Raw genomic sequence first — 12,196 nt, 5'->3', positions numbered from 1 at the left:
CCATCAGATGGAAGATCTCTACTCCCCACTTCCCAGTTTGTCCCCCTCTCTCTGCAACTGCCTTTCCAATAAATAAATAAAAATAAATAAATAAATAAATAAATCTTTCAGAAAAATCATACAAACCTCCGAAGGAACGCAATTAAGTTAAACTCCAAAGTTCTAAATGTGGGGTGAAGTTATTTTCACAGAAAAAGCTTTTCTTTTGCTTAGTAATAGTGCATTTTATAACAATATGGGAATAGAAAAACTTAAGAATAAAAGCAGTGGTTTCTAAAGTCCTCACCTTAGAGTAAATGCAACCATCAGCTCCAAACACCCACTTCTGAGATTCATCTCCTTTACGTCTGTAAGGAAAATGTAACGTAGAGATTAACAGCTTTATTCCACATAGAAACAACTGTAGGTTTGAAATAAAACGAATACTTTCCATATAGCCTGGCAGGAAGACAGTCCACAATTTACCAAGGATTCTGCCATGATGATCACTACTACCTCAGCAGCTAAAGCCTCCCTTAAGACAGTCAATTTACTTGCTACCCAATGTATGGGGCGGGGGGGGGGGGGGGGGCGGATATATCAATAGAAACAGTGATGGGTCTCATATCAGATTGCCTGGGTTTGAGTCCATGATCCACTTCCAATTCAACTTCCTGCTTCTGTGTAACCCCAGGAGGCATCAGGTGTTGTTCATTTATCTTTTGATTGCATCTAATGTTGATTAAAAACAAGTCCTATTGTACACTGTACTTCAGAACTTAGAAAACCATTATTCAACTACTTCTGGATAGATAGGCAGTAGGATGTGCTTAGGGCTGAAATCAGAATTAGGATACTTAGGCATCAGAGAAATCAGCCTAACCATAAATAAAGAAGGGCAAATTTCTCTAACATGCAAAGTGGACTGCCCAATAGATAAGACAATGTAACATAATGATTAGGAATGTGATCTGCAGAGTCAGATTCCCAGATATGTGTGTGTGTGTGTGTGTGTGTGTATGTATACACACATATTCTGACTTTACCTCCACCTCTTAGTTTCACAACAAAAATTCTGACCCATACACTAATTTCTTTATATCACATCATATTTAGTCCTTACAACAACCTGATCATTATTATGTCATTATTATAGGCATTGTTATTTTTGTATATGAGGGAATTGAAGTTCAGGGCAGTCAATCATTTGCTCAAGGTCATGCCTATTAAGAAGTAGGGCAGGAATGCATACCCAAGGAGTCAGACTCTATAACCCAAAAGTAGACTCAGCTACAGCTCTACCTTGCCTGTCAGTTAAAATCCAGTCAAACCATGGCCACTGAGTACCAAGTTTGTAGACACCTGAATGGATAAGTGAAGTATAATTAATATAAACTCAGGCAGAAGAGCTCTAAGAAGGAAAAGACAAGCCCACAGCAAGTCTGTTTGATGTAGGACTGAATGTAGAATGGGTAACAGGGTTTCTAGAGCAGAATTAATGGTGCACATTGAAGACATACCAAGCATCACTTGCAGTGACAATGAGAGTGCCAAATCATAAAACAAGGAGCCAGAGCTGGACCAGTTCGTTCAGTCTGGTTATAATAAAGTGAAAAGTTCTTCAGTTGTAACTGATTCAGAAATAACAAAGATTATATATTCCAAATAAAAGAGCTGTCTGCACCTCAACGTTTATTGCAGCTCAATTCACAACAGCTAAGATCTGGAATCAACCTAAATGCCCATCAACAGAAGACTGGATAAAGAAATTATGGGATATGTACTCTATAGAATACTACACAGCAGTAAAAAAATAAAATCCGGTCATCTGCAACAAAATGGAGGAATCTGGAACACATCATGCTGAGTGAATTAAGCCAGTCCCAAAGGGACAAATATCATAAGTTCTCCCTGATTGGTGACAACTAACTGAGCACCAAAAAGGAAACCTGTTGAAGGGAAATGGACACTATGAGAAACAATGACTTGATCAGCCCTTGTCTTGACTGTCAAGGAACAACTTAATACTTTATCCCTTTTAGTATTTTTTTTTATTCTACTTAATACTATTAGTTGAACTATTTAATTAACACAAATTAGTCTTAGGTATTTAAATTTAACTGAAAAGTGATCCCTGTTAAATATAAAAGTGGGAATAAGAGAGGGAGGAGATGTACAGTTTGGGACATGCTCAATCGGACTTGCCCCAAATGGTAGAGTTAGAAACGTGCCAGGGGATTCCAATTCAATCCCATCAAGGTGGCATGTACCAATGCCATCTAACTAGTCCAAGTGATCAATTTCTGTTAACAAGTGATCATAATGATGGGACTAAGAGTCAAAGGGATTACATAAACAGGACTAGTATCTGCTAATACTAACTGATAGAATTAAAAAGGAGAAAACCGGCCGGCACTGTGGCTCACTAGGCTAATCCCCCGCCTTGCGGCGCCAGCACACTGGGTTCTAGTCCCGGTCGGGGCGCCGGATTCTGTCCCGGTTGCCCCTCTTCCAGGCAGCTCTCTGCTGTGGCCAGGGAGTGCAGTGGAGGATGGCCCAAGTCCTTGGGCCCTGCACCCCATGGGAGACCAGGATAAGTACCTGGCTTCTGCCATCGGATCAGCACAGTGTGCAGGCCACAGCACACCAGCTGCGGTGGCCATTGGAGGGTGAACCAGCGGCAAAGGAAGACCTTTCTCTCTGTCTCTCTCGCTCACTGTCCACTCTGCCTGTCAAAAAAATTAAAAAAAAAAAAAAAAAAAAAAAAAGAGAGAGAGAGAGAGAACGATCCAACATGGGAAGCGGGATACACAGTAGACTCAAGCAGACTCATAGACTGGCAGATGTCCTAAACAGCACTTTGGCCTCAGAATCAGCGCTTAAGGCATTTGGATCCGGTTAAAAAGCCCATGAGAATATTTCAGGCATGGAAAGCCAAAGCCAAGACACTCTGGCAAAAAAAAAAAAAAAAAAGACCTAAATGAAAGACCTCTGTGAGGGAGATCCCAGCGGAAAGAACGGGCCAGCAAGGAAGGAGGTACCTTTCTCTGAAGGGAGGAGAGAACTTCCACTTTGACTATGACCTTGTAAATAAGATCGGAGTTGGCGAATTCTAAAGGCATCCATGGCCTTGGCAACTCATGACAAGAGCCTTGGGTGATTACTGACGCCATAAACAAGAGTGTTAATTGTTAAATCAACAACAGGAGTCCCTGTGCGCTTACTCCCCATGTAGGATCTCTGTCCTTGATGTGTTGTACTATGTGAATTAATGGTATAACTAGTACTCAATTAGTACTTTACACTTTGTATTTCGGTGTGGGTGCAAACTGTTGAAATCTGTACTTAGTATATACTAAATTGATCTTCTGTATATAAAGAGAATTGAAAATGAATCTTGATGTGAATGGAATGGGAGAGGGAACGGGAGATGAGAGGGTTGTGGGTGGGAGGGAAGCTATGGGGGGGGGGAGCCATTGTAAGCCATAAACTGTACTTCAGAAATTTATATTTATTAAATAAAAGTAAAACAAATCTAACAAAAAATATATATTTATTAGACAGGATATTAAAACAGCTATTTTGGTCAGCACTGTGGCACAGCGGGTTAAAGAGCTGGCCTGAAGTGCTGGCATCCCATATGCGTGCTGGTTCTAGTCCCAGCTGCTTCTCTTCCCATCCAGCTCTCTGCTACAGCCTGAGAAAGCAGCAGAAGATGGCCCAAGTCCTTGGGCCCTTGTACCCGTGTGGGAGACCTGGAAGAAGCTCCTGGCTCCTGGTTTCAAATTGGCGCAGCTCTGGCCATTGCAGTGAACTGGGGAGTGAACCAGTGGATGCAAAACCTCTCTCTGTGTGTCTCTACCTCTCTCTATAACTCTGCCTTTCAAATAAACAAAATAAATCTTTAAAAATAAAAAATAATAAAAAAGAGCTATTTCAATTGAATTTTTTATATTCAGAAAGACAGGAGGATTGAACATGAAAAGACATAGAACATATATCCAATTTTGTCCAGAGAATAGAAGAGGGAATATTTCCCAATGGATTCTGGGAGACCAGCATCAACCTGATAACAAAAACTAGACAAGACATTATAGAAAAAGAAAACCATAGACCAATACTTCCCATGAATATACGTGCAAAAAATGCTTAAGAAAATTTTAATGAATTGAATACAAAATACAAAAAGTTATACAGGAACAAGTGAGGTTTATTCCAGAATGCAATATTGGTTTAATAATAATTCCCAGCCGGCGCCGTGGCTCAATAGGCTAATCCTCCACCTTGTGGCGCCGGCACACCGGGTTCTAGTCCCGGTCAGGGCGCCGGATTCTGTCCCGGTTGCCCCTCTTCCAGGCCAGCTCTCTGCTGTGGCCAGGGAGTGCAGTGGAGGATGGCCCAGGTGCTTGGGCCCTGCACCCCATGGGAGACCAGGAAAAGCACCTGGATCCTGGCTCCTGCCATCGGATCAGCGCGGTGCGCCAGCTGCAGCGGCGGCCATTGGAGGGTGAACCAGCGGCAAAGGAAGACCTTTCTCTCTCTGTCTCTCTCTCTCACTGTCCACTCTGCCTGTCAAAAAAAAAAAATAATAATAATTCCCTTAAAATAGATCATACAACTAAATGTGAAACCTAAAACTAAATATTTTATGTGAAAATATAGGAAAAATATTTATGACCTGTATTTAGCAAAATTTCCTTATATATGATACCAAAAACATGATCTACAAAAATATAAATTGAGGGGCCAGCACTGTGGCATAGTGGGTAAAGCTGCCGTCTGCAGTGCCGGCATCCCATATGGGCGCAGTTTGAGTCCTGGCTGCTCTACTTCTTATCCAGCTCTCTGCTATGGCCTGAGAAAGCAGTAAAAGATGGCCCAAGCCCTTGGGCCCCTGCACCTGTGTGGGAGACCCGGAGGAAGCTCCTGGCTCCTGGCTTCAGATGGGTGCAGCTCAGCCGTTGTGGCCAATTGGGGAGTGAACCTGCGGATGAAAGACCTCTCTCTTTCTGCCTCTCCTTCTCTCTCTGTGTAAATCTGACATTAAAGTAAAATAAATAAATCTTTAAAAATTATATAAATTGGTAAATTGAGCTTAATCAAAATTAAGAATTTCTGTTCATTGAGTAGAAAAATTATTTAAACAAGTATTTTAACAAAGTCAACATCCAGTGGAATATGAAAAGCTGTTCAACATCATACATCATTATTGGACTGAACCAAATACCTACAATGATGCATCACAACATATCTGTTACAATGTCTGATGTTTAAGACTGACTACGCCAAGTAGTGGTGAGGATAAGGAACAACTGGAACACTCATCATGGTTTAATTAATTTGGAAAGCAGTTGATACTGTCCTAAAATACTAAACATTTACCTTTTTTTAAAAGATTTATTTATTTATTTGAAAGTCAGAGTTACACAGAGAGAGGAGAGGCAGAGAGGGAGAGAGAGAGGTCTTCCACCTGCTGGTTCACTCTCCAATTGGCTGCAACAGCCAGAACTGCACCGATCCGAAGCCAGAAGCCAGGAGCCTCCTCCGGGTCTCCCACATGGGTGCAGGGGCCCAAGCACTTGGGCCATCTTTCACTGCTTTCCCAGGTCATAGCAGAGAGCTGGATTGGAAGAAGAGTAGCCAGGACTAGAACCAGTGGCCATTTGGGATGCTGGCGTCACAAGCAGAGGATTAACCTACTGCACCACGGCGATGGCCCTGGCTAACTTTTAAATTGATAATTTTGTATGGCCTATTATTGATCTTATAAATATCCAATGGCCTTTGGCAGAAGAAAGTCCCACTCCCCTATGAGGGAGATGGTGAGAGAGGCCTTTCCGAGGGCGGAGTTCATCAGTGGCCTAGGTGAAAGTGGCAGGTGTTTGGAAGGGCATGGCTAGATTGGCATGCTCATCATCCTCAGGGCTCTCTGCCTGGGCACAATGGATACTGAGTGCAGTACAGCATCTCATCAGCAGATCTGGAATTGGTACTTGCTGTTCTGTCCAAGACTGTCACGGAAACAAGTGGAGCTGAAGCAGAGGACTCGGGGCCCTTAGTGCATCCAGAGGAGACAGCAACAGCTTGTCTAAGGAAAGAGATGGTAATTTCTAAAAAACACCATAACAAGTAACTTTAAAAAATTGTTGTATAAAAATAATTTAATCTATAAAAAAAGTGAAAGAGAAGGAGAGAGTATTCTAGACAGTAAAAGTGGGAGGGAAAGAGAGGATTAAATAATCCTTCGTATTAATGCAACTTGCCTTCTTTATCTGAGAAAGTCTACTGCAAAGCAGAGGTAAAATAGCACATAATTGGAAAACTACAGGTTCTCACTAACTGAGAGACTATACTTGGCTTTTTAGAAGGCATTGTGGATCAGATATTTGGAACTAATCTCACCTCTGGGTATGTACTTTAAAATATACCTATCATTTCAAAAGCATCAGAAGTACCTGTGTGACTGCATTTTTTAAGATAACCGTATTTCATTATAAATAACAATAGATACTCTCATGTGACAGCAACTTCCAGAGATTCTTCTTCCTTCTCTTCCTAAATAGTATTACATGATTTTAACAAAAGCTATGAATTAAGGCATAGCCTTTTATAGGCTAAAAATAATAGAACTAGCACTTAAAGTGGCAACCTGACAACTCACAATGAAAATTGTAAACATATCATGCCTCATTAGTTCAGCTATGTCTTATTTGGTGTCAATTTATTCTTATTCCAGGTAGCAAGCGCTTGCACGCATTTTTCATTTTTATATTTTTTCTGTTATGTGAATCTGACCATCTGTGAATGAAAAGCAAACCAATAACGCTATTACCAAGTGACCTGATCCATCTCAAAAAAAATAATTAATAGGTGCTTCTTTTCAAAAGATATCTTGGGCTTCTTATAGATAAACCAAATGAATCAAAGTTATTTTCAGACCACCATTTAATGTTGATAGTGTTTCATTCATAAGGAATTTGGCTATGCAGGACTTGACCTTCAGTTTTAAACTAGAATATTAATTAAAGAAATGCACACACAGACACATACACCCACACAGAGGTCAGATTATAGAGGATAAAAACCACTGTACATTATTAAGATCTTTAAATTAGTCATGAGCCTTTAGAAATAGATGACATGCACAAAATTACATACTTAGTTTTTCTTGAAAAACAATTAGAAGAGGAAGCAATAGGCATGAATTCTGTCATGATGTCTCAGTCAGAACTGCGTGGTAACTGTCCACTTAGATGAGACATATTTTCTCCAGTTCACTATATTCTCCACCATGTCTTACAGCAGTCCCCATACTAGCCTGACCCAACCTCCTGCCTTCCTATTACCTGTCTGACCTGTAAAGACTTTTCAGAACTTGCTACCGCTACATGTAAATGGATAGATGGAACTACCAAAGGATACTTGTTTCTCACCTATCTTTGGGCTATAGACTTCCTCCATCAGAATAAAGGGCTGAGTTTTCTATCTTAAAAATGATTCAGAGGCAGGCATTTTTGGTGTGGTGGTGAAGATGACAGTTAGGACTCCTACAGCCCATCTTGGGGTACAAAGGTGCAAGGCCTCCTCACTCCAGCTTCCTCCTAATGCAGATCCTGGAGGCAGTAGTGATGGCTTAAGCAATTGGATGTCTGCCAACCATGTGGGAGACCTAGATTCAGTTCCTGGTTCCTGGATTCAGCCCATTTGAGTCCTGGATGTTGAGAGCATTGGAGAATAAGCCAGTAGATGGGAGTGCTTTCTCTTTTAATCTCCCTCTCTTCCCCACTGAATCTAAAATAAATGATTTTTTAAAGACCCATAAAAGACGGGGTGTAGCGAGTAAAGCCACTGCCTGCAATGCCGGCATGCCATATGGGCGCCAGTTCAAGTCCAGGCTGTTCCACTTCCAATCCAGCTCTCTGCTATGGCCTGGGAAAGCAGTGAAGGATGCCCCAAGTCCTTGGGCCGCTGTACCCATGTGGGAGACCTGGAAGAAGCTCCTGGCTCCTGGCTTCAGATCAGCACAGCTCCGACCGTTGCGGTCATCTGGGGAGTGAACCAGTGGATGGAAGACTTCTCTCTCTCTGCCTCTCCTTCTGTCTCTGTTTAACTCTGACTTTCAAGTAAATAAATAAATCTTAAAAAAAAAACACCCATAAAATAAATTTCAGACTCTTAAGGAATCCTGTCAAATATTAAATAATCTTTTTCTGCCACTTAGCTTTTGCTGGAAATAAAGTGATAACTAGCCAACATTTGCCAGATTACATTAAAAACATTTAAATATAGGCAACAAGTATAATACCTGGCAATAGCAGAAGACAAAAGTAATGTTCACACATGTAGACAATACTATCAAAAATATCAACTTCAAATAGAAAAGTGTCTGTGCAATTTCATAGATATGGACTGCTGAATGAAAATTATCTCTATTCTTAGTATGTTAACAATCACAGGGCTGGCATTGTGGAACAGTGGGTTAAGCCGCTTCCTGCTTATGACAACATCCCATGTTGGAGCACTGGTTCATTTCCTGGGTACTCTGCTTCCAATCCTGCCTTGTACTAATTGTGCACGGAAAGGCAGTAGCTGATAGCTGAAGTACTTGGACCCCTACCACCCCCAGCCATATGGGAGACACTGGTGGCTTTCCTGACTTTTGGCTTCAGCTTGGCCCAGCCCCTGTAACTATGGGTGTTAACTACCAGATGGATAATCTCTTTCTCCCTCTGCTTCTCTCTCTCTTTCTCTCTCTCTCTCTCTCTCTGTGCCTTTCAGATAAATAAAATGCACCTTTAATTTTTTTTAATCACAAAGACAAAATCCCTTTTCCTTGTCCTCTCTGTGGGTTCTACTTTTGGCCCAGGTAGCACTGGTGGACATCGGAGCCGTTTGAGGCTGTCTGGGAAAACAGATTTATGATTGTGATGTGTGATGACAATCATCCTTACAGTCAATTAGGAAACGATGAGCATTTGTCTGTGAAATTTTGCCCAAACTGAACTGAGGCCATGGGCTGCCTTCTAGCCCCTACCATCTGATTAGTGGAATATTTCAAAGAATTCATACATCCATGTGTACACACATAAACACACATACACAGATATGTTTATTTATAGATTCTCAATGGCTCTCTACCTACCTGACTGATACATTTATCTCTTTCTAGATCATCTATTTAGGCATGTATATGTGTCCTTACAACAATATAGCTTCCCGGACAGTTAGTCCTCAGTTCCCTCATCTGGAAAATGAGAGCATGGCACTAAATTGACTCGAGTCTCTCAACCATAGTCCAACACGTGTTATGGTGCTTGTGACGAAATACTGCTCTTTCATTTTCCTTTATTCTCTCATTATTGATGCTGTTGGTATTTTTGAATTTCCTTTGTTTTTAAATATTCATTTTACTTGGTTGAAGGGCAGAGTGACAGTGAGAGAGAGACAGCAAAAGAAAAGACATGTTTCATTGACTGGCTAATTCCACAAATGACCACAATGGCTGGGATTAGGCCAGGTGAAAGCCAAGAGCCAGGAGCTCCAACTAGGTCTGTCATGTGGACGACAGAGGTCCAAACTCTTGGGCTATCATCTGCTACTCTTCCAGAAGCATTAGCGAGGAGCTGGATGGGAAGCAGGGCAGCCGGAATTTGAAGAGCAGCTCCAATATGGGATGCAGGCATGGCAAGCAGCAGTTTAACTCACTGTGCCACAATGCTGCTGGCCCCTATTCTTGTTTAGTTTAATGAATATTGGTAAAAAAAAAAAAGATGAAAGTCTTAATATGGCATATTTCTCTAACGATTCTCATATGGGCATCACATTTCTGCATATTGCATTTAAATTTGATTTTTTTAACATATAAAATGTGTTGAAAATAAACAGATGCACTTTTGTGTGTAGAACTTTCATTTTTAAAGAAGTTACTTTAAATTAGAGTAGTACTTTCTCGCCTGGCCTAACATGGCAGCACATGTTAGTAAAATATAAAGATAACTTAGAGTTATAGACTCTCAATAGGACTACTACTGGCATGCTCCAAGGGCTTATATATAAAATACAAAAATACATATGCTTAGTAAACTTTTCTAAGCAAATATAAGCTTGAATAGATTTAAAGCCATGATAAAATCTGACAAATGCGAGTAAATTTTATTACTCGAGGGGTAATCTAATGTTCTTTAGCCATAAGATTTAGATCTTTTAAATTCCCTAAGGAGCCATATACTAAATTTAAAACTTTTTCACGATGGTTATAGTAACTTTTAGGACAGTAGCGTTCTGACATTTTATTTATAGATCTCTTTATTCAAAGATAGCTTTATCTAATAACTGTGATCAGTTCTGAGGATATACATGCTCTCTGCCCTTAAGCAGCTGCCATTTGGGTGGACATCTTTCCTGCTGTATTATTCTTGGGAGAAGATGATACGAATTCACAAAGTGAAAACTGAAATGAAGATAAAATTGAGTTTTCTGGTTAATATCAGTACATGAATTGCCAGTTTCATGTGACTTATAGTTTGAAAAACTATATCAACATTTCATATTTTATTTATCTTGAAGAAATATGCTAGAAAAATTTATGTAAAATGAGGGATTGACTGTTAGCTATAAAGTTGCACTGAATTATAGATCTTACACATGAAAATGATCTGTATTTTAGCACAGCCAATACATTTCCATTAAAGCATTATTTTTTTAAAGATTTTTATTTATTTATTTGACAAGTAGAGTTACAGACAGTGAGACAGAGAAACAGAGAGAAAGGTCTTCCTTCAGTTGGTTCACTCCCCAAATGGCAGCAACAGCTGGAGCTAAGCAGATCTGAAGCCAGGAGCCAGGTGCTTCTTCCTGGTCTCCTATGCGGGTGCAGGGGCCCAGCACTTGGGCCATCCTCCACTGCCTTCCCGGGCCACAGCAGAGAGCTGGACTGGAAGAGGGGCAACTGGGACTAGAACCTGGCACCCACATGGGATGCCGGTGCCACAGGCAGAGGATTAACCTAGTGCACCATGGCGCCGGCCCCCCATTAAAGCATTATGACAATCACTGTTTTTTATTTTTTTTTAAGGAGCATACTTTTAGGCTTGGTATTGACAGCCTTGAAATACAGCAATTTTGTTTCCTAATTTCTTCATCCAACAGTTGAAATGTGGAACTTTTTCAGCACTGTAAGGGAGTGTATTATAATATCAAATTATTTGGGGCCAGCACCGCAGCTCAATAGGCTAATCCTCTGCCTGTGGCGCCAGCACCCTGGGTTCTAGTCCCAGTCAGGGCACTGGATTCTGTCCCGGTTGCCCCTCTTCCAGGCCAGCTCTCTGCTGTGGCCTGGGAAGGCAGAGGAGGATGGCCCAAGTGCTTGGGCCCTGCACCTGCATGGGAGACCAGAAGTACCTGGCTCCTGGCTTCGGATCAATGCAGTGCGCTGGCCGCAGTGTGCCGGCTGCGGTGGCCATTGGAGGGTGAACCAACAGCAAAGGAAGACCTTTCTCTCTGTCTCTCTCTCTCACTGTCCACTCTGCCTGTCAAAAATAAATCAAATTATTTGGTGATTTTTAAAAAAGATTTATTTATTTATTTTAAAGGCAGATTTACAGAGAGAGAAAGAGAGAAAATCTTCCATCACTGGTTCACTCCCCAAATGGTTGCAACAACTGGGGCTGGACTATGCTGACGCCATGAGCCAGAAGCTCCATCCAGGTCTCCCAGGTGGTAGCAGGGGCCCAAGGAACTGGGCCACCTTCCATTGCTTTCCCAGGTGTGTTAGCAAGAAGCCAGATTGCAAGTGAAGTAGCCAAGACTCAAACTGGAGACCACATGAGATGCTGGTGTAACAGGTGGCAGCTTAACCTGCTATGCCATGACACCAGCCCCTGGTGATTATTTGAACACAACTGTATGAAAATATTTATGTGTGGATCAATGTATGGTAAATCACTTAGATTATGTTTCAAATTATAATCAGAGAGACTAAAATGGTGATTCCATTTTCAATGCTCAAATTAGCCAAAATAACATGTGTGATATGTATCTAATCTAACTGGAAATCTGCTGAGCTGAGAGGCAGACACTCTGGGTTCTAGTACCTGTTTGGATACTACCTAGCATTTTGGTTTTGACCAGCTCAGTGCACCTCTCTGTAGCCCACATTGTAAAAGATTTATTTATTTATTTAATCATTCATTCATTCAGAGCCACCAAGAGAAAGGGA

At 41.2% G+C, this 12,196-nt stretch overlaps 1 protein-coding gene across 22 annotated transcripts in view; it reads right to left on the bottom strand.

Moving 5' to 3' along the window:
• The window catches only part of DCDC1 (doublecortin domain containing 1), a 557,706-nt gene that overhangs the window by 222,483 nt on the left and 323,027 nt on the right, over positions 1 to 12,196 (bottom strand). For all 22 annotated transcript variants that reach the window (XM_070071610.1, XM_070071601.1, XM_070071604.1 and 19 more), the window contains one exon: positions 287 to 347. In XM_070071610.1, coding sequence (XP_069927711.1) covers positions 287 to 347 — 61 coding nt within the window. The remainder of the gene's footprint in view (positions 1 to 286; positions 348 to 12,196) is intronic.

This window comes from Oryctolagus cuniculus, chromosome 1 (assembly GCF_964237555.1).
Source record: "Oryctolagus cuniculus chromosome 1, mOryCun1.1, whole genome shotgun sequence".
Lineage (NCBI taxonomy): Eukaryota > Metazoa > Chordata > Mammalia > Lagomorpha > Leporidae > Oryctolagus > Oryctolagus cuniculus.
The sequence above is the reverse complement of the archived record's forward strand: the minus strand, read 5'-3'. Positions and strand labels throughout refer to the sequence as shown.